The sequence below is a fragment of the Motacilla alba genome, chromosome 2 (assembly GCF_015832195.1).
Source record: "Motacilla alba alba isolate MOTALB_02 chromosome 2, Motacilla_alba_V1.0_pri, whole genome shotgun sequence".
NCBI classification, from domain to species: domain Eukaryota; kingdom Metazoa; phylum Chordata; class Aves; order Passeriformes; family Motacillidae; genus Motacilla; species Motacilla alba.
In genome coordinates this window covers 91,135,606-91,161,661 of record NC_052017.1, presented here as the reverse complement: position 1 = coordinate 91,161,661, position 26,056 = coordinate 91,135,606, and the positions used below count along the sequence as shown (strand labels likewise).

The window sequence follows — 26,056 nt, the reverse complement described above, 5'->3', positions numbered from 1 at the left end:
CCGTTGTGATCAGGGTGAGGTAGACCAGATGACCTTCAAAGGTCCCTTCCAACCTACAACTTCCTAAGTTTTTGGGATTCCCTATCCTGACTCAGTTAACAGACCTGGGTTCCCCCCAGGTGAACCACTTTCCTTAAGCTTCGCAGAACTCCTTGCACTGCAGCACAACTGAACATTCTCAGGCAATTCTTCTTAGCTTCTCAGCTTGCTGCATGTAAACTCTATTTCCCAAAGGCACACAAACCTCTTTTTCACATGCAAGGAAAAAAATACCCTGACTCAGTCACCTCTGCAAGAAAGTCCTCAGTTTGTGTTTCTTCTTTCACCTGCACCTGGATTCTGGTGCTGCCTTTTTGCCGGACTACTCAGTACTGCCTGCCCTGGCATAGCACCAGCTCCATCCCAAGGACTCTGTTGATCATGAATTCCAACCCCAAACTGATTCTGTTCCTGACACAACCTTGCTCGACAGAGGGAAAAGATAAGACTGATGGGTTTTAGAGGGCAGAGTGAAGAAGATGGTGGATTTTTTCTGGGAATAGGAGGAAAGCACATCAGGACTTCCCCAAGGCAAGAGGATCGTCCTTCTCCCTTTCTTGCCTGCTGGAAACCCTGTCTGAGATATCATCCTTAGTATATTGTCAGATCACCACTAAATTTTCTAATCAGCCAGATCTCGCAGAGCTGCTGTTTGTAGAAAAGCTGTAGGAATGCGAGCTTTCCCCCACTTTCTATGCATTTCTCTAGAATTAATTTCTACGTGTACTCGTGTACTTTTACGCACACGCAGACAGCGCTGGTAGCTGGATCACTGTTTTAGGAAGTTTATCGGATCTGCAATAATTTCTAAAAACACAAAACCCTCCAGTGGAATATAGTGAAACCGACCGTGCTGATGATCGCCGCGGCAGAGTGTTTTACGGTTTGTGAAGGGATTTGACTCGGGGAAGCACTCTTCGCCCTTCGCACAGCGGCTCTGTCCCTTCTCCCCGCTGCACGAGAGTTATTTTTCTGATCCTTTACTCTAAGCTCCTCTGCTTTTTTTAGGCAACTTCCAGATATCTGATACAGTATATAATGAGGAATTAGGTTCCATTACACCAAGGCTTAACCTTCTCGAAAAGCATTCAGCGCTTGCCAGGAGTCATCAATATTTAACAGCTGTTGTTATTATGAAATACTTCATAGGGTAATGCGGCTCGTCTGCTCGCACGCAAGGGTTTGAACGGCGGCCAGGCCGCTGTCAGAGCCGCGGGGAGATTGACAGGCGGCGAGGCTTGCGTGACAGCGGGGCCGGGGTTACTCAGCACCCTGCCTCCTCCGCAGCGGGGACTTCTCCTCCCCCTCGCCTGCCTTCAAAAGGGCTCTCCGGACGCGGTGGGATACGGGCTGGGGGCTCCGGGGGGCGAGCTGGCCCCGGCAGCCCCGGGGAGAGGAGGGCAGCCCGGTGGTGGCATCTCTTTGATGCCCCTCTCGCACGGGGGGGAAATGGATGAGGCTGGCTGGGAAAGGGGAACAGCGGTTCTGCAAGAAAGAGCGGATGGGATCTGGAAAGCAAAAGGGTTCGGTTTGTACCTTAAATAAATGTCATGCCGTACTCGAGAAACTTCAAAGGGAAGTCAGATTTCAAAGCATCTCTTAAGAAGAAGCAGACTGAGAAAACCGCTAAGTTGGGAAGAAAAACTCTGCATTACTGCTAGCGTAATTTCATCTGGCGTTCTGGTAGCCTCTGCAATAGGACCAAGCACCATACAGCTTTTATTCAGCTTTTATGTGTTTTGGTGCTGATTTGTACCAAAGCATTTGTACTACCTGTGCGTTGTGCAAGCGTCCTTTCCATCTAGTTTGGCAATATATAACAACGGTTCCTTATGCTGTGTATTTTTAATTTCAGTGTTCATCTAATGACCCCCATCCTAATTGTCACTCGGTGTTCTCTGTAACGCAGCCAGAGGAAACAGACCATTTCAGTTCATGGCTTTAGGTTTGTTAAGCAGAATTGCTCATACTGAGTGTTTCCGAGTCAATTTGTTTTGTTTTCTTAGTATTCAGAGTAACACGCATAGCTGATTCTTCCTGCAGCTAGAAGATGCAGGAAGAGAGACCCTGCTCTCACTTCCTTTCGAGTAACAGTTACCAAACATAAGATATGCATGCTCAAAGCAGTGTCTCTGAACCTGCAGTCTGGATTCAGGTATTTTCATCCACCTCCTTTAAGAAACAGTTTGTCCCCTGGACATCATCGGAGAGAACTGGTAGTCCCTTGCAGGAGGGCTTGAAACGGATTCACCAGCCTGTATCTGAAGAAGACTGTATGGTCCCCTTCCTACACCCCAAAGGAACCCAGGCAGGGTGCTCAGTACAGAAGCAGCACCCCTTCACTGCTCATGTCTTGCCTGTTCTGTTGCTTGATGCAGGCACCTGGGGCAGCTGGGGTACAGTTTGCCCCCACGTTAGTCTGTTACACAGCCCAACTTAGCAGCTACTTTTGCTAATTGTTTTCTGAAGAATGAAGGCTGTGCTTGTGCAGGATGAGGTACAGGAATGCTCTGGAGAATGTAATCCCATGGGTTTAAAAAGTATGGTTTTGTGAGACTCCTGAAATCTCCATCCCTTTGAACTAAAGAGTATCCTACAATGAATCAATGTTCTGTTATTTCTGGGGCAAAGGGAACGGCTGGTTTCATACTGCAAAGTTGGGCAGCTTTTCTCTTCTTTACAATATTCCAGATTTGGTTTTCAAGCCAGGGTGTTTGCAAATGCAGATAGCAATGCTCACATCAGAACTGGAGGCTTGAAACAGGTCTCAGGTTTTTACATAGTTCTGGACAGGGACAGTGCAGCTATGAAAGGCTCAGCAGCACTATCTGAGACCATCCCATACTCATTCAGCCAATCTTACAGTCTCCTCTGTGGACTTCTTTGCTCCATTAATTAACTGTCAATTCTAACTGTGCATTATTTTTTTGGTTTCTACTCCTTTCACTGCTTTCAGATAAAAAATTGAAAAAAATTTCCTCAAATCTTTGACCACTCTTCCAGGAAATTGCATTGTTCGTTTTATTTCATTTTTCCCCTCTCTCCTCTTCTTTCTAGCCCCCTGTCCCCTCGCCCTGTAAATTTCCACAGTGTTTTCCTTTATAGGACCCAGCATTTCCAGACTTGTTGGCTTTTAATGTTGCATGGGAGGATTGCACCACGCACACCAGATCGCATGACCTTGCAAAACTGTCAGCCCTAGTACATGTATCTCTGGTATTTGTCATTCTATGGTATCAATATGCTCATTCATCTTCTTTGGCAGAACAGCTCCATCTTCTGTTTTGTTTCATGTTCTGGAAGTGCAGGCTCGATACATTGTGCTCAGAAAACAGTCTCGGTGTTACCACTTCCCATCTCTTGAGTTTGCTGGTTTTGAACCTGGTAGATGAGCGCTCTGTGCTGACCATCAAAAGGGTTGCCTCTCCCTTAGAAAGTCTAAAGCTCCATAAAGCTAAAACTCTCAATTTATTATTTCTTTTTTACAGCCAGCAGCATTCATTGGACTGCCTGCAGTATCAGCTTTTCTCTTGCTCCATTCTTGATACATGGGAACTCCAGCAGCGCGTTTACCCCTCAGGTCACTGAGTCATTCTTTGCTGTTTTTTATTTTTCAGCTTTATTTTCAGACAATTTGCTCCTCCCTGCCCACCAGAGACAGTACTCCTGCATTCTTCAAGCTCTCATTTGTTTTCATCATAGGCTTCGCTGTTGCTCCAGAGGGACACCATTTTATGAGATGTCTAAGCTTGATCACAGCTGTCTTGGCATGAGGGCCTTTTCTATCAAGCCACCCATCACAACCAAAACTTGCTGTCCTGTTCTCTCTCATGATTCTTGGTGGTGACAGGGGTATTGTTAGACTCTTCTGTTTTCTTTTCCCTGTTTTTCTGCCTAGTCAGATAACATCTTGCAAGTTTCCCTCATCTGCCTGTCATGTCTTGCATTTCCTCCTCCTCCTCATTTCTTTCAGGATCTGTGTGATTTTCTGCCTGTCTTGCTCTGCTTTCTCCAGGTGACAGGCTATCACCAGCACCTCTCTTCTGAGGTGTCACTGCAGTATCAGCCCAGCCGTGGGTGGATTAAACAAGTGTTTCCAGCGTGGGGAGGCAGAAGGAGAGTGAGCAGTGAGTGACGGCTCTGCTGCCTCGGGTGCAAGGAGCAAACGTTCCCATCTCCGAGGAGCAGTCGTTTCTTGGAGCAATGGTGTTATTCGTCTTTCTTTGATGGTGCAGTGGGTCTCCTTGCACTCAGGCCAGTGAGAAGGGCAGCCTATGAAACAGATGTGTGTGGCCTAACATATGGGTAACTCTAACTGGCAAAATAACATTAAAATGCTTTCCATTTGGAGATGGAATTTATAGTAGCCAGACGAGTTGCAGAACAAACATCTCTTGTGCTTCTGCTGCAGTGTTTGTATGAGCCTGAAGGCTAACAAGCAGGCAGGGAGCTCTGGCCTGCTCAGTTGGATAAAATAATAGTTTCCACTAACGATGAAGTTCGAGCGGATGGAATTTTCACAACACCAAAAGAGCGCATCAAAGAAATAAACCTTCGTTTCCTCTCACCCCTCCCTGTCTGTCCTTTAACCTGAGCAAAGACCACAAACCACCATGTCAGTAATTACAAAAACATCTTTTCTGAGGAGGGAAACTCTGGAAGAGGCCATTGGAATAGAGGTTGGGCTTTTAAAAATTGTTGTCACAAGATATTTAAAAGATGTGTGGATGTGGCACTTAGGGACAAAGTTTAGTGGCAGACTTGGCAGTGCTGGGTTAGTGGTTGGACCTGATGATCTTAAGGGACTTTTTCAACCTAAATGAGCCTATTATTCTATGTCTGTTCTTATAGACAGGCCTAGCAGCAGGCCCAGCTGATCAGGGGAAAAAAAGCAACCATTTCCTATTAGCTTAAATGGCACACCAAAATGAAAATGCAGATTTTAGAATCTGTATATTCTCTTCACAGCAGCCTAGGTTGCAAGTCTGAATTCCCAAAATTATTTTGGCTGGAAAATATGGGCAAGGATCTGTTTAAAGCAGCTTGGGATTTTTGTGATGTGCTTTCCCATGCCCAGGGGAGGGATTTATTACATCTAATTATACATTTGAGATAATTGCTTTGGGCTAATGACAGACATTATCACTTGCAGCAAATATTTACAATGTAAGCTAAAAACCATCACAAATACTCATTTGGTGTGGTTCTGAGTTGCCATTGTTTATTGTAAAATGCTGATGTATCCTGCAACAGTCCCTTACTAGGCTGTTAAATTGATAAGGAACTCTTGCACGGGCTCAGGACCTTTAGAAGCTTGCTGTTTCTCTCCTGTTCTTATTCTAGTTTGGTACAAACTATTCCTGCCATCTAAACCCTTTTTTGGTGGGGAGGTTTTATTATCAGTTGGGTTGTTGTTGGGGTTTTTCAGGTTTTTCAGTTTTTTTTGGTGTGGGTTTAGCTTTTTTTTTCAGAGGGGTGTTTTTTGTTTATTAATAGTTTCTGTCTGGGGCTGTTCCCACTCCCCTTTGGCTGGAAGGGAAAAATGCATATCAAACCTCCCAGATAATATCATGGGATGCTCTCCTCTCCCATTCTCTCAGTGAAAAGGAGAAAAAACCAGAAAACTGGATCTCTGCTACCAGGATCTTTGTATGACCCTTCTCTGGAAGTAGGAGTGAAACTGACTTAATTTTTACTGACCAGGTTCCTGTTGTACTCCCTAGATGATGCTGAAGCCAAATAATCATGTAATGCCAGCATTCTCATAAATTCTTTCATTATCTCCAGAAATGGGATCATATTTCAGTGATTTTTCTGTAGGGTACATTGATAGGATAAATTTGCACATTCAAAGACATTTGAGATCAAGCAATGTGAAGGAAGAGCCCTCACCAGCTGAGTTTCCCATGAAAATTTAATCAGATATAAGCTTTTTTCCCTATTATTAGGAAAAATGTACAAAATTTTAGTCTATAATGAGAAATATTCATTATTTCATGGAGTAAATGACATGCTAAAAACAAACTTTAAAACTCTGCGTGAAAATGAAATGATTAAAGAACATTCCCTTGAACCTTACAGTTAGGCTGAAACTTGTGGAAATGAACAGGGTAAAGTGAGACCCAAAATAATCTGATGTCAAGGAGATCTGCACTGAAAATAAGAAGCTTATTCACTCCCTTTCCTTCTGAGCTATATAGACATTTCTCTGTATTGTCATAATACATATTTTTATAAACAAAACAACTTGCTAACTTTCTTTTGTTTCTTTCCTGTGGGTTTTGCTTGTTGCTTTATGTATGAGTAGACTAATGGGAAAAATATGTTCAATAAAAAATGTGATAGATATTTCATATAAAAAACATCTGGACTGCAAAATACGTATCTATCTCCAGCACAAGGAGGAAAAAAAAAAAAGAAAAGAAAGTTGTCAGTAACCGAGATCCAGACCACAAAGACAGTAACCACCAATTAAATTCAATGCATGTTAAACGCCTAAACAACAATTTTAGTCATGACCCTAATCGTTATGATTTCTAAATTGATGATAACTCTTTCCAACAGCCATTCAAGAAAAGCACTTTAAGAAGCAAGTTGGCCAAACGATAAAAGAAGACAATCTATCTAACAAGACTGCTGTACAAGAAGGTGGACTTCTACTAGAAGTGAGTGAAAAAATACTGGGTTTTTTCTGGCTGTAATTTATTCAGTTTGATGATATTTTTGGGCTGATGATTTGCGGCAGCTTTGAACAAACAGTCTGTCTTGGTGGGAGTCTTTCAAGGACCACGCTCATGAACATTTCTTGCAAAAGCAAGACTGGCAGTCGTGACAGTCACAGTCAGTGTCCATTTCAGCAATTACATCTTGCACACTTGCTCGCATCCTTGAAATTACCAGTGAACCCCAGCAGGACAGTTCACAGTTCTTTTTCACTTTTAGGTTTATTTTACTTGGCCCATATTTTGAGGATGTCAACATGAGCTTTCCTGGTTTCTCATTTGAACTGAGAATATTCTAGGATATTTTAGTTTATCCTACTTCCTCAGCTCTGTGTTCTGCACACACACCGTGTCAGCAAAAGTTATCCCTTCTATGTATTTTTATCCCCTTTAGGCTGACTTTATATTGGCAGAGCAGCATAAAGGGGCCATGCTGTTACTGAGAATTGGATCCATTAATTTTAAGAAAGAATTAATGCTGCTGTGAACTACTGAACCAGCTAGAGCCCAGCAGTCCATCCCAGATACATTTGCATTTCAAACACATGATGTAATAATGCCTTTCATACACTGAGGTCCTTGGAAATTCCTATGTGATTAAGATTACATATGTTGTGATTAATATTACAGTTGTTCTGGATAGGATAATATTCGTGGTATAAAAACTGTGTTTTAACGACAGCCCTGAGATGCACGTAAATGTAAATTAAATAGTAGCCTCCAGCAAATAATTGCTGAATACTATTAAATTAGAACAGATTTTAGTATGAGATCCAATACCATAAGTTACTCAAGTCTATGGAATGGAAACTGGCACCCTGCTTTCCTTTCTCTAAGTATTTCAGAAAACTTTAATTTTAGATTTCAAAGCAAGCAACACAGAGGCATCTGATTAGTTACTACTACTGCCAAAACAAGATGTTTGGCTGTCAGGTATTATTTTGCAGCCATTTCCATTCTCAATAAATAGGGAATACAGGGTGTACAATAAATGATAAATATGGTGAGTACATAAATTTTAACGAGGGTCTCCTATATTTAGTCTATGTTTTGTTGTGTTTACATGACATGCCCACAAGTTATAATCATTGAGCATCCTCAAACAGTAGACTGACTGCTGTGAGTACATGGAGAGAGCACTGGCACACAATTTGGGGCAGGTTATGAGAGACTGCTATTGCTAAATATGCTCTGCTTACTGCAGGGTATGCAGGAGTCACATTCCCTCTGAATACAGGGGAGATATTTTATCCTGGATCCTACTTAAAGTGGATCATTAACTGGATGATTAAGTGCATGTTAATTTGAGTGTACTTGCCAGGCTTCATTTATGGGCACGTCTGACCTAGAATAAGAGGGTGAGTTTTCCTTAGGGCTTGTCAGGAATGTTCTCCGAGGACTGAGTTTGGCTCGGATCCTCATTCAGTGGTTATGGTACATGAAGAAAAATGGGTTTTTTATGCTGTTCAACCAAATTCACCATGTTGGTTCTTAGGAACTGTGGGATTTTAACTAAATACCACATTTCTGATTCCTTCCAAGAAGACGCAAACCATGGTTGCTGTTCTTTGTATATTGATTTGTGAATCAGACCACTTAATTTGCCCTCAAAAGATATTTTTCAGCTGTCTAAAGCCACTTTCCATGTCATGACAACACCTTGCGCTGTGCAACCTCTGCTTTATATAATACAAACCAGAATAATCTGAATCACCAAAATATGTGTGAATAATACTGTTCCTGAGTGCAATGTTAATGGAAAATCAAGAATAATTGCTTTTATTTTTTTTCCTAATGGGTATAGTCACTCTGCATTATGTATGGAGAGAAATATGGGATAACAAGAACCTAATTGCTGGTAAATAGTGTATCTGGGACTATTGAGTCTTGGAACAATGCAGTATTTCCCCTTTCAGCTTGAAAGAAAACAATGGAATTAGGCTGTCTTCAAAATATGTTTAAAATGTTTTTTATTTCTAAAGGCTTCTGCCACAACATGTGTTTTTTATTTAAGATTTTATGGAGATTTTTTACAGCTATAATCAAATAGCTTTCATCAGCAATAACAGAATAAACAATGATACCAGTTTATCAAAGACTTTTTAGTGGAGCACAGCAGGTATCTAAACAAATAATTTCTTTTGGTGCTTTAAGATAATTTCTTCTGGATTAGAGATTTTGCTTGCCATCTTTGTTTCCCTTTGAAGGGAAGACAGACAAGTCTCTAAGAACCAAAGTCTAATTTTATTAAGGTTTTTTTTAATATGTCCCATTCTTGCAATCTTTACTGTCGTTTGAGCTTTCACATTCCAACAGTTTGACTGCAGTGATGATTTTTAGCTTTGCACTTTCAAAATATTTTCCAAGACAGGTGGTTTTGCAACCCCTGTGCCCCAAGCCTTCTGGCAGAAAAGGGGCACATGCAGTTTCTGAAGCCTGTTAGTGAATACTTAAGGAACACTGGGCCAAACCCATAACCAGAAAAAGGGGAAAATAAGTTGTATTGGCAGTCAACAAATCCAGATAGAGTTTATGGGGTGACGGGGTGGAGAAACACAATAAAATGGTGACTTGGAAAAATAATGAATCACTGGTGGGTATCTAGGCAATAGCCTTGATTGCAGGACTCATTTCATGGCTGTTAGCCACCTCCTGCTCTTCCCCCCAGCTATGCTGTGCTCATAATCCTAAGTCCAGACTCAGAGGCTGGTGCAGGTAATTGCCCATCCCAAATGGCTGTGTAACTGTCATGTGTTACACTGTTCACTGATCCCTGGAAGAACGAAATGCCTGCTGTTAAGGGGGAGGCTCCATGTGGACCTGCTTTCTTAATGACACGTAATCAGGCATCACCCCATCAGCACCTCCAGCACTGCTCCTTGGGTAACCAGCACTAAGGGTGCCCTAAGCAGCACCCTGCTAAAACTCTCACTTGGGCTTTATTGACCACTTCGCAGTTGCTCCTGCAGTTTTTCTGCTTGTCATGGACAAATAATTGACGTTCAAATTTCTGTCTCAACCCTTGCTGCTAAGGAGGTGCCTTTATGGACTTTCTTCTCTTGTTTGTTATGTTTGTTGATCTCCTATTACACTCTTGTAGGCTGAAGCATAGGGTTTATGGCATCTCTGTCCCCAGTTGTATTGGTCATAATTATTTTCAGGTGTGAAAATAGTGTTTTATAACCAAAATGTCACAATAAATGTAAAGAAAAATGGACAATGCAGGCAGCTCCTGAACAGATGCTAGTGGAGTAAGGCTGCCTGGTTCTATCACGCTCCCTTCTCACTGATGAATGTTGATAAAGGCCAGACATGGCCTTTTTTGTCATTTATGTGCTCACTGGCAGCTCAGAATCTTTCAAAGAAGATCCATGTTTCTTTTCAGGATGCTCCAAGCCACACATTTGTACAGCTCAGGGTCAGATTTCCATGAGTCTTCTACTCTTAAGGCTTCAGGGCACAAAAATCACATTCCTGTGGTGTTGTCCCATGTTTTTCTTTATGGCTGCATTGAAGATGCCAGTCATAAGGCTGTCCTGGTACTTCTTATTCAGTGACACTGTACATTCCATTTAATACCTTTATCAAGGACCTGGATAAGGGGATCAAAGGCACCCTTAGTCAGTCTCACAAGACACAAAGTTGGATGGGAGTGTTGGCCTGTTTGAGGGCAGGAAGGTTCTGCAGAGGGATCTGGAGAAGCTTACTACTCATTTAAATTTTTAGACCAAGACTTTGAGGTGCCGCACATCTTAAATATCTCAAAATCACAGCCATATGGTCCTTTACTTAAAAAATAAATAAATTACTAACACCTTCAAAACCATGAAAGTTAGGTTTGGTGGTGCAACCACTATAATTCTCCACTGATTTTAATAATCCTAGTTTCATTACATTAGCTACTTAAACATATAAAGTTGGGTTTTTCGACCTGAGCTTCCATGTTCCACCAAAGCATGCAGATGAATTTTGCTGATTTGAGTTGTAAGTAGCACAACCAGTGAGGCACTTCAGGTTATTTAGCTTCTGAACCAGCAGCATTTGTGCTTGGTATTGGCTGCTGGTGCAAAGCTACAGCACAATCAGGTGTAGATCCTGTAGCACACCGAACTGGCCCTTTTCCACCCAGACAAGTCCTTTATAGGTTATTTCTTAATTCCATGTCACAGGTTTGGAAATTCTGGTTCTAACTTGGTAGTTCCTACCAAAGTCAATGAGGTCATTTTTTGACAGCTTTAATACCAAATGGACCCCAGGTCTTCTTGATCAAAACCAATGAAAGACAAACTTTTAAGGCAAGCAAATGATTTAGATTTGACACAATGTAAGTTTAAAGCTTATTATTTACCATTATGTTGCTACCTTAGAAATGGATGCAAATAATAATCTTTCTGGGAGTTACTTTGGAGAGGTGAATGTGCAAATTTTGGCACTGAAACGTATCTCCCAGTGGCCTCTACTAACAGCTTGAACTAGAGTTCAAGTTTCATTCCAAGGGAGTTGGAAAATGATACATTAGAAAACATCCTATTGGTGCTGTTCTTCACTCTGCATAAGGAAATAACATAGGAAAACCCTTTTCCCACTTGGTTTCCTGTCATTTTTTTAAACTTGTTAGTGTAATGCCACTTCCTCCTTCCAAACTGATTTATGTAATCAGTTCTTGATAAAACTGTGCTCTTGAAAAAGGTACTCCAGTTTGAATTTCAGTCTGAGAGCAAGAGATTTTTCCTCTTCCTGTTATTTTTAAATTTAATATTGAAAAGGCAAATTGCAAGTCCAACAAAGAGCGTGGAGATTATATGGATCTATGACCATGGCACAAACTTCAGGAATCAAAAACTGGTAGAAAGAGACATTTTTGGTTTATTCTGGTCTGGAATCCCTCTTCAGCTTCCCATAGTGCTGACACTCTTAGCACAGTCCTTCTAAACTAAATCCTGATAGGTGTTGATACAATGCTTCATTTTCTTAATCTAACTGATTTAAAATTGTATCATCAAAATAGGAAATTCTTACAAAAATCTCATAGTCTTGGTGCTTTTTTTTCAGTTAATACAACATTTTGAAGTTACCCAAACAACGCTTTTGCTTTCCTTTGTTTTCTAACATGAACCTTCTCCCAGTAATTTAGATGACATGATTTAAGCTGACATTATTCACTTGGGATGACTTACAGGGAATTTATCCTTTAAAATAAACCATAAATGGGGTTAGGAGTGCCGTTTTATCACATGCGTACATTCACTTTCTTCTTGCCAGGCGTAGGCAAAACACAAAGGAACACTTCAGAGGCCCTGGTCCCTTTTTTTCTTTCTTTTCAAATAGGCATATTTCTAAAATCCAGACTTGAAATTTGGCATGGCCACAGCTCTGTGCAAAAAACATCTTTTCTCTTGCTCTTTAGACAAATAACTAATGTTCTCGCTTCTTCCTTTCTTCTTTTTTTTTTTCTTCTTCTCTAATGAATCTGGATAGAAAAGCCATGACTGCTAAATTCCATTTGCTCTCTCTTCCAGTCCTTAGTGCTACTGTTATGAGTGCAACAATCATGATGCTGCCACAGTGCTGAGGTTTCTGAAATACAGGAGGTGGCACCATCCAACTTGACAGGGGGACAGAGAAAAACAAGATCGTGTTATCCCCTCCCTTCAGATTTTCAGCCTAACTATGAGAAAAGTGATAGAAGATGGATTTTGATGGGCAAAATTGTGTGGAAACAATGAACAAAATGGTAACCACAACTGCCAGCACACATAATGTCTGAGAAGCTTGACTTTTGCCAGGACTGTTGCAAGAGATTTATGGAGGGATTTGAAGAGGAAAAATAGGTACTTTTGTAGAGGCTTGTTGTGGAGCCTTTTTGCAAATGGGAAAATGCCACTAAGTGCTTCTCTTCAGATTTCATGACATGTTGGGCTGATGAGAGTTAGTATTTATCTTCTCCAACACAAAATTACAGATTACAACTGAGAGGGAGCAAGCTGGGAGTGGACTGGAAAATCAGAACAGGCAGCCTATGTTCAGTATGACAGAGCAGGGAGCGGGCAGTCAGTGCAGGTGTGTGGTGAGGAGAGACAGTTATCACCCTCTGGTTGGTGCTGGCATCAGGAAAAGTGTCTTCCATTTGTCAGGAAACAGGCAAACCTGCTGTCACATGAGGAGGGCTGGCTGAGAAACTGGTTGTACCAGTGACCAGAGCAGCTCTGTCCGTCCACGGCGTTGAGGTGAAGAGCCAATGAGCTCTGGGCACAGATGCAGCTCTGAATTTGAGGCTGCTGTTGCTGTCTCCAGACTGTTCATCACAGCCAACTCCACCCCAGCTCACTTTTCACAGCCGCTTCCTCTGTTTCTGCTCAGGCTATTTCGGTGCCTCTTGGAGACAGTCCAGTGGCCACATAACTTCCTCCTCAACAAAACATATTCTCCCGTTTCAGCTCTGTTAGTTTTTTTTTTTTTTTCCTCTCACTGACTTCAGAGCTAATCCTTGACAACTATTTCCACCAGTCAATAGGTTTGGTATCTGTATCTGAGCCCTGCATCGTACAGATGCACCAGGGCTTAATCTGCTGCTAGAACTGACTTCTTGCATTCAGGCAACAAAGGCATTCACAACACACTGCTCATTTCATACCAATTTCTGCATTTGCTTTTCAGGAAGCATTTTTGAAGATGGTATAGTCATGTATTGCAAAAAAACCACCCCAGAACACAGAAGAAACAGACAAACACTTTAAATAATTGCAATCCTACATTGTTTGACTTGTCTTCAACTGGTTGAAGTGAAATTATAAATGAGCAGCCGAAACTGTATTTACAGATGACACTTGCTTTCAGTATATTCCTCATTCTCAATTCAGAAAAGCTCATGAACTGCAGCCTTGCCATCTTCTCAACAAGATGAAGCGATGAGCAAGAAAGCAGGTCTAGGCTAGACTGTGTCCAGTCTTGAGAGCTTTTGCAAATTTGTAAAAATCTGTGATTTTGTCATGGAGGTTTTGAAAAAAACCCTATGTGTTTTACTAGAAATATCAAATACATTTCACTTTCACTTATTTTCTGCCTTAGTTAATAAAACTTAAATGCTCAAACCAAAGCAGGGATTTGCAGAAGAGACTTGGGGAAGGATTCATTTAGTCTATAACGTAGCCTAAGATTTGCAGTCATTGCTGCTGGTTAGAGGAGTTGTCTCTAACTTTCTATCCTTATCCCTCTCCATATCCACTGTCATCCACTTAATATCTTGATTAGAGAAAATATTGCCTGTGTCTCTGGGTCAGCACAATGCCTTTACAGCAGGATTCACCCCTGCTGTCAGAATGGGATTGGGTGTGTTTGATACAGGACACTTACAGCATATAAAACATGTATAAAATGATAACCTGCAAAGTAAAACTGTTCCCAGAGTCAATTTCAGGGATGCCATTCTCCCTGAAAATTCTACTGATCTGAAATAGTGTTTTAAAAGGCTGGTTTAGCCTTTTATATATATATATAATCCAACATAATGTGAAATATAGATTGCTTTGCTCTTCCCTCCCCCCCCACCCCGAAATGGTTTCATGTTAGAAAAAGTGACACATAGTGCTAAATACACAGAAAAAGAGTGCTGTGAAATTAGGACATAACATTCTGTTTTCAGTATATAGGCTGCAACATTGTCTCTTTTAAGTTTTGATTCCTTACAGAAAGAGATGTCTGCCTTTCATCCTCATTAACAATTTGCAAGTACAAATAAAAGTCAGCTGTGGATGGAATATTATGACGGCTTCCTCTATTCAGGACTTGATGCACTTACATGTAAATAACACTGAAAAAAAATCCAGACATTTGGTACTTACATATGTCTAATTGTCCAACATGTTGGATAAATATTATTTCAGACTCTTTTCAGCAACTTGTTTCTGTGAAAGATAATGCCTAATCTTACTACATTTGTTATTTCAAAGTCTACCTAACTAAATTTGTTATTACAAATGCAGAGTAGTGAGCAATTAATGCTTCATTTTGAGTCTTCTCAAATGGAATTAATCAGGCTTGCATTTTCTATATTGAAATTGTTGAAGAGAAGACTGAAAAGCTCAGAGCAGCTGCAGAATTCAGAAAGGACGAAGAGCTGAACTTGCACTGAAGATATGATATTGCCCCAGCTTTGCTTCCATCTGTGAATACAACATCTGCTTTTGAGGAAGTGAAATGAGAAACTGCATGAATCAATATAAAGATGGTTTCTATTTCCAAGTGTAGTCCAGGGCATAGTATTTGTGAAAGAGCATTGACAGGAGGGTTCCATTACTAGTAGAGCGCAATTTTAAATTCAAAATCATGATTAATGAGGAGGCAAAAGAAATAGATATAATGATTATGTTGTAATTTAGTATCCTTTCGTGATAATTGCTAAGGTAAATGACATGTTACTCATCCACATAGTCACTATCTAGCAAAAAACATGCCTCTAGCTATGTATTAATAAAAAAATGTGCTTTGCCCCAACAATTTTAGAATTAATAATTCAAATATTCTCCTTTATATTATTTTAAGGAGTCTTCAGTACTTGTATACCATCTATTAACCTCAGGTAGCATTCATATTCTTGCCTCCCATGTGAAATCCTAATTGGTAAAGCATGCCATATAACAAATTTGTCCTGAGATGTTCAGTGAATTCCCTTTTGCATCAACAAAACCTTTCCTAACCTGTCTTTAAGCTAGTAGTCATCAGTACTGCTCGTCTCTAGAAGCGTGGTCTGTATTCTCTTTTCCAGTGCCTAATACTTGAGGAAAAAAGAAGATTTAATGGGGATGCATCTCTTTCTAGTACTCACCACATCAACTTTCTACACAAACAAAGTCAACTGATGCTTCAGCCCTTGTTTCTTAGCCCCATCTTGGGCAGAACAGTTGGTTTTGAGGCTCCAGGTTCATTGGGGACCAGAAATTCATGTGTATGTTAACAGAGAGGCACTCTCCCAAGGACTCGACACGGACTAAGCAAACTTTGTTACAAAAGCTTAGTTTGGAAGGAATGTATAATGGAAGAAAAACTGCATTTACAGTTTTGCATCACGCATTCAAAACAACTTCAAAGGCAAAGTTGTTCTTGGTTGTGTCCAATACTTATTACATATCAAGCATATAAAAAACATCACCAGGGTTTAAAATGTGTTTACATGTGTGCACACATTGCAGTCTCACCCTCCAGGGAACTACTATGTTTTCTTGAAAGTTTATAGCTCACAATTGCCGGAGCCCAGTGACTTACATTTTCCTAGCTGATTTCCAGGAGGCCAGCTTCCACTGCTGCCTCTTGTCGAGCCCCAGCATTCCAGCTCCCTCGTTAGGCTGAAGGCACGTACATAAACAAGCATCTCCAAGGTTTCCCTAATTCCTTCGTGGAAGTGATGGGATACTGAGAAATGGAATCATGAGAAATTTCATCAGCTGAATGATTCACAATCGTTTGTGCCTTTCAGATGGCCCAGCTGTTCCCTCTGACAGTAAACGGGAGGGCCAGGGCTCAAATGTGTCTGGCATTGTGAACGATTGTTGAAAATGTTGACCTTGGTAGCACAGCACTAGATGCTGAATTTCCCTACTGAAAGAAGCCTGAAGTGATATCCAGGGTCAAGGACACAGGCAGGAACATGAACTTTGCTTTATTTGGGGTGACAGGAGGAGTAAAAGGGGCTTAATGGTCAATATATACATATTTCATTGTATTTGAAAACAAAAATTTTTGCTGTCTATGAAAACCAGTTTATCAGATTGAGCATTTTCTCTCTGAAAGGCTTCCCATATAACTCCATGTCTGTAGACTTCAGCTACTACTTCCTTCGCTGGCTCAAATGATGGAAATTTGTCTTCTGTTTTGTTTCTTTTGCCTGAAATTTAATCTGTACACGCAAACCCTTGATCAAAACTGAATGCTAAAACAATTCTGCCACTCTCCTTTGCACGAAATAGTGCTTACTCACAGAAATACTCCTTTTGAAGTTGCTTTGTAGATAGATAGTCCAGAGGGCTAAGAGATACTGTACTTGTTGAGCAAAGGCCATATACTGATGTCACCAGTTATGGTATTTCTGAATAGTCTTTTATGCTATTTTTTACTTCAGGGTTCTGCAAGAGTTAATTTTTTTTTCTTTCTTTTTTTTCTTTTTTTTTTCTTTTTTTTTTTGTATATAGAGAGAACCTCAGGGGTTCGGGGTTCAGAGGGATTTTTGAGAAGGGCAACTATGAGTCCTAAAAAACACCAGTGGAAAGAAATACTGATTCACTAAACAATGCAGTTTATGACAGCAGACACAATTAACTGTCTGCATTTTCCTCCTAATATTCATAAGACATGAGCAAGTATATAATTTCCAGAGTTTTTAAATAGCTACTTATTTAGATCACCAGAAAATGGCCCCATCCCACATAAGATGCAAAACCCCAGTGATCCACTATTAAATGAAGCTGTTCCAGATAAACTGTGAGCCAACTGACCCTGGAAATTTAGTACCCAAGTTGCGTGACTTGAAAATCTGTTCAAAGCAAGGCATGGCTGCAGGCCTTGACTGTTGTACTTTAGTAGCCATAGTAACATGGTCTCTGGAGACCTAATGCTAGTGAATTTTCCTTTATTTCAAGGAAGAGTAATAAGAGAAATGTGCATTGGAACTCATTCTCTCTTTTTTCTTTTTTTCCTCCTCCTTATTTTTACTATGCCATGACCTTGACCAAAATATCTTTGAAGTATTTTCTGGCTGATTTTCTGCTATGAGACCAGGAAAAAAAAAATCAGGATATATAAAGGATCTTGCCAAAGGAAGTCCTATCTTCCTCAAAATATTTGCCTTCATTCCCAAAGAGAATCTCTTGACTAATAAAGTTTCAAAAACTTAATGGAAGGAACTGATAACTTTCATCTCACAGCTACTGCAGGCACCAGAATAATATCATACTTTCTTTGAACTGACAGATTAATTGTTTTTTTGTTTCAGTAGCAGGTGCAGCTTTTCGTGAGTACATAATTGGATGTACATGTTTTTTCAAAAGAACACAGGCCCCTATCTGGTGCCAAACTCTCTTTTTTTTCTCATTTGGGAAAAAAGTCCCACATGATTTCATTTTTAAGTACAATGTAGAAAACTCATGTAAGTGTTTTTAAAAAGCCAAATACAAACAAACAAATGTTCACAATACATACTTAAGTCTGTCTCACATGTTTCAGCTATTATCCTGGATTAGAAATTCCATCTGTCATTGAATCCATATGGTTTACCAAATGGCAGTTTAAAACCATGTATTTTTTGCAGATTTGAAGTTAGTTGTTTTTTGTCGTGGAAGTTTTTAGGTCCTTACTAATAGTTTTGTGTGTTTGTTTCTATGTGTGCCTGTGTAAGAATATGCAATATTGCAAAAAATTTTAGTATGCAAGTGGACTGTACATTTTAGTATGCAAGTGGATTGAAACACACTTGTACACAAAACAAATACCACCAACATTGAGTTGTGGAGTTTGGTTATTTCCCCCTCTAAACACCAGAGCCCCATTTAGGTTGTTCATTATTTCTGCTGAGAGGATTAAAGGGAAATGAAAGGAGCTGCCTTTACTCCTCTGTGCTATCCCCTCAGTGTTCAGGGCAAACATGTGCCTTCATTAAGGTGTGCAAACTACACAGGTCTGAGGCTGGTCCACGTCCTCTTTCCTGTTTCATCTCCCCAGGTTATCCATTTCCCAGGCACATGGCTGCTGTGGTTCTCACGCAGCACACCTCCTCTTCATTGGGAATGAGAGAAAGCTATTGCTGAGAGTTTCATTTCAATAACAGAGAATGTTTAAAAATCGTAAGTGGAGCCATATACTTTGCTGTGATGTTTAACATGAGATGTGGTAACTTAGAACAAAAAGCTGGGAATAGTTTTCACTCATTCTTGTGGACTGAAGCTGTCTCTCCTACTCAGTCTCACAATCACTAGGCTTCTGGCCAGAAAAAATGGAAAAACCTCTATGCAGTGTTACTGTAAAGGAGTTCAGTATGGAGTTGTACTTGGTACCTGAGAGATTTATCTGAGAGGTTGGAAAAGGTATTTCCCTACTGATTTGCAATCACCATTACTCACTCGGGGTGGGTAATGTGCTAGCAAACACCCTCCTCCTTATCCCCACCTGTGGTAAGTAGATAAGAAAAGTACAAATCCCAGCCCGGCTCTGACTCTGTTGAGTCTTCTGTGTTACAGAAGTCTGTTTTCCCACTGAACTGCAGTTTAGGGTAATACTGAGAAAGCAGAAGAATTTGCAGGTGTGGATGAGACTCAGTGGTGTAAAGTTTTACTTGATACCCAGCTTGTCTTTTTTTAATGTGTCTGAAGCAGCAGGTGTCCCAGCTAAAATGAATTCAGAGAAATGGAATTTGTGTTAATCCTCAACTTAGTTATGTGGCTCCATAAAGGCTGTTTTTGCACCAACGTGAATTTTGCTTTCCCTGCTTGCAGGGCAAAGCATCTGATGTCTGCAGTTGGGGTAGTGAAAACCAGAGGGTGCTTATTTAAGAGATATAACCTCAGGAGAGGACACCAGCATTTTGAGAACAAACTGAAAACAAAGCGGGGAAGTTTGGAAATCTCTTCATTTACATACATGCTTCAAATCCACACTTGTTTCTGGCTCAACCTAAACACATGGCTCCTTGAACTTTTCCTCCACTTCTTCTTCCCTCTTCCTCCCTCCCACCTCTTTCTCAATACCTACTCCAACCTCACAGATGTAGTTGCCAGTCACTTATCTGAATCCCTGGAAATACACATGGTCCCCTTTCCCTTTCCAATTTTTAGAAACTGCTGCACCTAGTCCAGCCTGACTCTAGTTCTGTGGAAAAAGATGTGTAAAGAAAAACTTTCCTGCTTTCCACTGTGGGGGATCAAGTCTTACATTTTAAGGGGAGAAACTGATATCTTATGTGTGTCTAGGCCTAAAGAGTACATTCCAATAATGAAGAAGACTAATTTTTTGAATAGACTAATTTATTTCTTGATTCATACAAGCAATTCTTGACAAAGGCAGATATTCTTACAGCGGCTGAAAAACTCCAGCTTGCCTGCAGGACAATGGAAGGTACATTTTCAGGATGTTCAGCATGATAATATTCAGATCTTGTAGTCATTGTTTAAGCTTTTCCAGGTAGGGCTTAGTGTATTAGTTTGCATAGCTTAAATTTTTTTTTTTTAAATTAAGCACATTTCTTTCATTTTTTAAATGTTCTTAACTTCAGCCTGGTCCAGTTTCATGGGCAGGACTCGAAGTCTTTCAGAATATGCCTGGTAAGGGGCACAGAAAAAAGGGAGCTCCCTTAAATGTCCCACAGTTATCTTTATGGAAAATTTTAGTCTATCTGAATTAAAGGCCTGCCATATGTTCAAAATGTAATAAAATTCCTAACATCACATCACTGATGGTTTCATTGTTATGAAGACGAGTCCAAAGAGACAAGATGCCAAAAATGCTTTCTTGTCTCCATTTGACGTTGGAAATTTACATGACAGATACCATCCATGGAGGTTCCTCTCAGTGCAGTGAGAGGTGAAGATGCAGAAATCTTGACACACCATCTTCTGGTTGGTGAGGTGCAGGGACAAATTTGGGAATTATTTAGAGCAGAAAATACCACCAGTTGAGCAAGTCCTTGTGCTTGAAGAGTTTACAAGAATAATTAGTATTCAACAGAAGCACAACTAGGCAGAGATCACCCGTATTCTGTGAGGGATCTGCACCTATGGAGCCAACCTGGAGCAAAACAAGATTTGCCATTGACTGTTCTTAGCGTTGACTTATGGTTAGTGTTGACCTGATTGACTCACTTGCTGCTATGGCCATTGAAGGCTCTCCACTACTTTTTTCAAGTCATTGTTTCACAGGTTCTTCAAGGCATAGAGCCTCTGGCCAAGTGTGGTCCCACGGGGCCATGTTTCCAAAGGTGCTCCACATTTATGATGGGAGCCAAACCTTCTGAGGAGGTCAGTCTATTGTGCACTGAACTCTTGAAATTTTGCCCACCATTGTCACAGTGGGAACAGCTTTCAAGCAGTCTTGGAAATCTGGTCCTTATTTAGGAACCAAAAAGAGAACCAAGCTCACAAGAATCTGCCAGTGTATCTGGTTACTGAGCAATTGAAAATCTGTCCTCACTGTGTTTCAGGATTAACTCAGGATTAATAGGCACATTGAGAGTAAGGTGAAGCAAGGATAATAATAATAATAATACAGCAGTATTTCAGCAACAGCTATTTGAACTGTAATCTCAAAGACCTCAAAACCACCACACCAAAGGATCTAGATTGCCTGTGAGTGCAAGCCTGCTGGAGTAAAGATATGTTACCAAACCTTTATCAAGGGAAGAGAGGCAGAATTAGTCAGTCCTCGTGCAGCATGAGGACAGATTTTTTATATTCATTGCTTTTATGCAATTATGCTATGTATGTATTTTTATAGCAGCTTAAGAAAAAAGCCATACAAAAAATACAGATCCAGTTTTAGAGTCATGGTTAAAACAGCACATGTATTTAATTTTCCCTTTGGATATTATTATATTATATGTATTAATGCATATATATTCAAAGTAATTATTATGGAATGTGCAGTTTTAAATTAAAAGGAAAAACAAAGTAGTTGACACTTGCTATTAAACTTTTAATTCTATGAATTAATGAGCAAATATAATTATGCAGACAATTAAACAGACAATAAACTACTAATGTAATATCATTGTTGTACTGTAATTAAATATTTTAACTTTTTTAGAAAAGAAAGAAAGCATGTTCCAGGTTGTTACTCACTTTTCATGGTAGGAAAGAATTTAGTGTCCAGCTTTTTGCAGAATGAGTTTTTTCTTACCTAGGATATTCTTAAAATGATTACATTGATACTAATTTTATTCTTTATCTCTTGACTATCTTTTAAAGTATTTTATTTTCCTTTTTCAGTCACTGAATGGTTTTGCCTTGGTGGTGAGTGCAGATGGAATGATATTCTATGCGTCATCGACAATTGTGGACTACCTAGGGTTTCATCAGGTAAATATATTCAGAATTACTTAGAATACCCAGTCACTGACATTGTAGTGACTTTCTTGTCAATACATATATTGTCAATATTGTAACTTCTGCTATTATTTTTACATGCAGTGCTGTGTGTTGCATACCTTTGACTGCTAATTAGACATACGTTTACTGAAATAAGGTTATTTTACTACGCCATCTCAGACTAATATTTTTGTCAATCTGAGAGGTGAAGGTTTATTTCTTGCAATTTCCTTTTATAAAGCTTTGGTTAGCAGAAACGTGATCTGTTATAAAACTAAGATTTAGCTAGAAGTTTCTTTTCAATTTCAATATAAGATTCTGCTTTTCTAGGCTGGCTGTCTGTGTGTAATAAGTATATTCTAAAGTCACAGAACAACATAACCACACAGCTGGAAAGGACCTCTGGAGGTGATCTAGTGCAACCTCCTGCCAAAAACACATCGAGCTAGAGCAGGTTGATGCAGAACTAATCAAGCTTTGAGTTTCTATGATCCCTCTGGAAGATGTGTTCCAGTGTTTAGCCACTAAGACTGTAATTTTTTCCTCTTATTATTAATTCCCAGCTTCCCATGTTGCCACTTGTGGCTGCTGCTTCTTGCCCTTTCACTTCTGAGAAGAGTCAGCCTTTGTCTTCTCTTCCCCTGCTCATTTGGTTGATGTAGACTGCAGTACATTCTTTCTGTGCTTTTCCCTTCCAAAGGCTGAATAAACCCTGCTCTTCTCTCCTGTAAGTGTCTTGGTAGCACTCTCCTGGGCTCATTTTGACATTCTAATCTCTTTCTTTTCATGGGGTACCCAAAATTAAGAGAGAAATTTGCCTTTGCTGAACTTCCTGAGCTTCCTATCAGCCTATTTTTACAGCCCACCAAGGAGCTGCCTTGCCCTCCCCAGCTAGGGGAGGTACCCTCTGCAAACCTGCTGAGCGTGCATTCTATCCCATGATTCCTTAGTCAAGAAATTAAAGAGGGTTTGTCCCAGCATAAATCCCTGGGGGATGCCACTAGCCATCACTTGCCAGCTGGATGTTTATTACTCACATTTCATATGTACAAAAGAGTTAAGAATAGAAAGAATCATCTTAGGATGTGAAGGGAAAAAGCAGATGTTGAGAAGTAGGGGTGTTTGAAACAACTTTCCTCATTAAAGCTGCTCTGAAGGTGTCCTACACCTGCCATTATTTTAAGCAAAATATCAATCTAAAGATAAGTGGCTGCCCCCCTACAGTTACTAATTAACCATTCCTTGTTGTGATTGTTTCAGACTGATGTAATGCACCAAAACATATATGATTACATTCACGTGGATGACCGCCAGGATTTCTGTAGACAACTGCACTGGGCCATGAATCCTCCCCAGATGTTGTCGGGACAGCAACTACAGTCAGAAACAGGTGGGATTGTGCATGTTGATTGGAAACATAGGCACCACTGTACAGAGGTAGAATTGCACCCCACCCACGCCCGTATCAGTACCATCTCCAGCCAGATTCTTCACTGGAAAGATGCATCGTGGCCATTTAGTTACGTTATTGTCTCAGAGATGTCATTTCTTCCTGATCCTGGGCATTTATAAGGCAGAGTGCTTAAGCCAGTGGTGCTACAAAGTTGTTTCCTTTGCTTTTCTCTAATGTGCCTACACTTATTCTTACACGCTCAGAATGAGCAGCATCAGTTCTTCACGCTGCCAAAATTTTGTTGGCAACCAATCAGGACATCAATAGTCCTCTCATTGATGCAAAAGGTTTCTGTACAGAATCACCATGGAAGCATCGTTTTCTGCCATTTGTTTTCCCATGCAAAATGATGTAGGCAGGAGCCTTCTGAAGAAAAAATAATTTTAGTAATGCATCTTTTCCTCTGAGGTTTTACTTCCCTAGAATGGGAATTGGATGCCTGCCCTCAAAGTTTCTCCTACATGAGATATTAAGCTGAAATCACAACTACAGAACTTACAATCAGGTTGAGATTGTTAACCTTATAAAGAATTCTTGATCCCAGCAAAATGTATGCATTTCACCAGAAGGCGAGGTAGTAATTGAGGAAACAAATTGGGAAGTATACCACCAGGTGAGTGGGGAGAAACTTGTGAGAAATCCTTCAGCAACCTCTACAAAGTCCTCAGAATCGCACTCATGAAACTTTGGTGGAATTTCTTGCATTTTCTGAAAAACGGGTTCTGTGTTTTACAAGAGTCTTATAAATATCTGAGGAGCTTTGCAAGATTTTGTAGGAAGTATGCAGGAAACAAGCAAAACAACATGCACTACTATTTTTAACTATAAAATTTACAAATATTTGGAATTTTCATCCTAATGTATATTGTGGAGAACTTCAGGTCTCAAGTTCATAGTTTTGTATAAATACTTGTGTATTTTGGGAAATCTTTCAAAAAACTGCACTTGTACAAAAAAATCAAGGAGGTGCAACACCTGAACATTAGCTAAAAATCTATTGTCCATTTTTTTGTTCTGTTTTTTTTCTAGGATTATCATTTTTCCTTATTTTGTTCTCCTGTCTAATGCATTTTCTGTGATCTCTGATCTCAAAACCAGCAACATCTGTTACCCTGTTTTGCATCATTAAAAATCACAAAAAACTCAGGAAATAAAGTCCAAATTTCTGAAGAAACTCACCCGAATCCCATTGCAAAGCTTTTATTTTCCTTTTCTTAGAGCATGTGCAGATGTATCTATACATGACACCACTGAACATTTGCCCATCCATAAAGCAATTTTGAGCAATTTCCGTAACAGCTTCCTCAATTGCCTACAGAACATTTTCATTATTTCTTAGTGTGATCTGATATATGTTGCCTCCACTGTTGTTCCTAGGAGAAGAATATATTCTCAGTAAATTGTTCAAAGCACAAGAGAATGACAGCATGACAACAGATTATTCTTCCTTTTTAACTCGCTGTTTCATCTGTCGAGTTCGCTGCTTGTTGGACAGTACTTCTGGATTCCTGGTAAGTACAAATTCACTTAGATCACTGTAGGCATGACATAATAGACTTTAATTACTTCATATGAAAAATTCTTCAACATAAATATTGTGGAAATCCATGGACAGGATACACTTTTTCTTTTGCTGTGCACTAACAAGAAACACCTAAGATAATTATTAATATATGTAGACAATGATGGGAGAAAAGAAGGTTGGAATATTTGAAACTGAAAGACTTTTAAAATGTTTATGTTTTCAGCTCTCTTCAACAATATCTGTCCTCAATTTGTACTGGGCATAGCACAAGGGTGGCAAGTCTGAATTTCAACAATTAACATTTGAGCCCAAAGTATTTGCTTTAAGGAAAAGGAAAAATGATGATCTGTTTTTTCCTTTTGTAAATAATCCTTTAATAATAAAACCCAGAATTAGAAAGTCTCTTGCATGCTCCACACTAGGAGCAGTTCATTTCTAGAAATCATTTATTCTCCATTTCCTTAGTAAAGACCAATGCTGTTTCTACTTAGGGGAAACTCCAGCACGTGCAAAGAAAATGAAACTATCAGCATGAGACTGGGAAATGCAAGTTCTGCCTCAGATGCTCATTTGCTGGAAGGCTGTGGGTCTCAACAGCTCTCATTTCTGCATCCCTGCTTTAATCTCGTAGCTGTGGAAAACTCCTAACTCAAATGGGCTGACTTTTCACTGGGCATTTTTTTGGTAGTTAATTTTTTCACTGAGAGGCAGCAGCTTGCTATTAACTTGAACCTTGCCTTCTGACTACACAGACATTTGAGGCAGGGATGGAATGTTCCTTCCCAGCTGTGCACTCTGTATGTGGCTGTCTTGGGCCCATTTCTTTCCTTGGTACCTGTCTGATCTTGGGTTGTGCCAGTCTGTATACTTCCCAGAGAAAGTGCAGAATAAGAGGAAAGAAACTAAGAAACCATCTTGCTGGAGAGAACAGAGCATGGAAAAATAATGGTTCCAGCTTCAGTGGGGTACAGCGGAAACAGCTGTTTGCACCACTGTACATGGCCCATTTTGGCAAACAGAACATACGGAACGCCTACTGCTGAGTGCACAAGAGAGAAAAAACTCTCAACCAGCCTCACAAGTCTCATCTTAACTGTTGATAGTACGTGCACCCACCCCATCTGTGAAATGGCATGGTTTGAATATTATGAAGAAAATGAAATTTGTAGTTTTAATCACTGATTCAAAACTGGGTTTGGTGTTAAATGACACAGTCTATAGGCGGTATTAGTATTTTAAATGTTTATACACTAAA

The 26,056-nt window shown here is 40.0% G+C and overlaps 1 protein-coding gene across 2 annotated transcripts in view; it reads left to right on the top strand.

Annotated features, from left to right (window-relative positions):
- The window catches only part of AHRR (aryl-hydrocarbon receptor repressor), an 89,871-nt gene that overhangs the window by 49,096 nt on the left and 14,719 nt on the right, over window positions 1-26,056 (top strand). For both annotated transcript variants that reach the window (XM_038126154.1, XM_038126146.1), the window contains exons 4-7: window positions 6,604-6,704; window positions 21,725-21,814; window positions 23,084-23,213; window positions 24,654-24,787. In XM_038126154.1, the coding sequence (XP_037982082.1) occupies window positions 6,604-6,704; window positions 21,725-21,814; window positions 23,084-23,213; window positions 24,654-24,787 (455 nt within the window). The remainder of the gene's footprint in view (window positions 1-6,603; window positions 6,705-21,724; window positions 21,815-23,083; window positions 23,214-24,653; window positions 24,788-26,056) is intronic.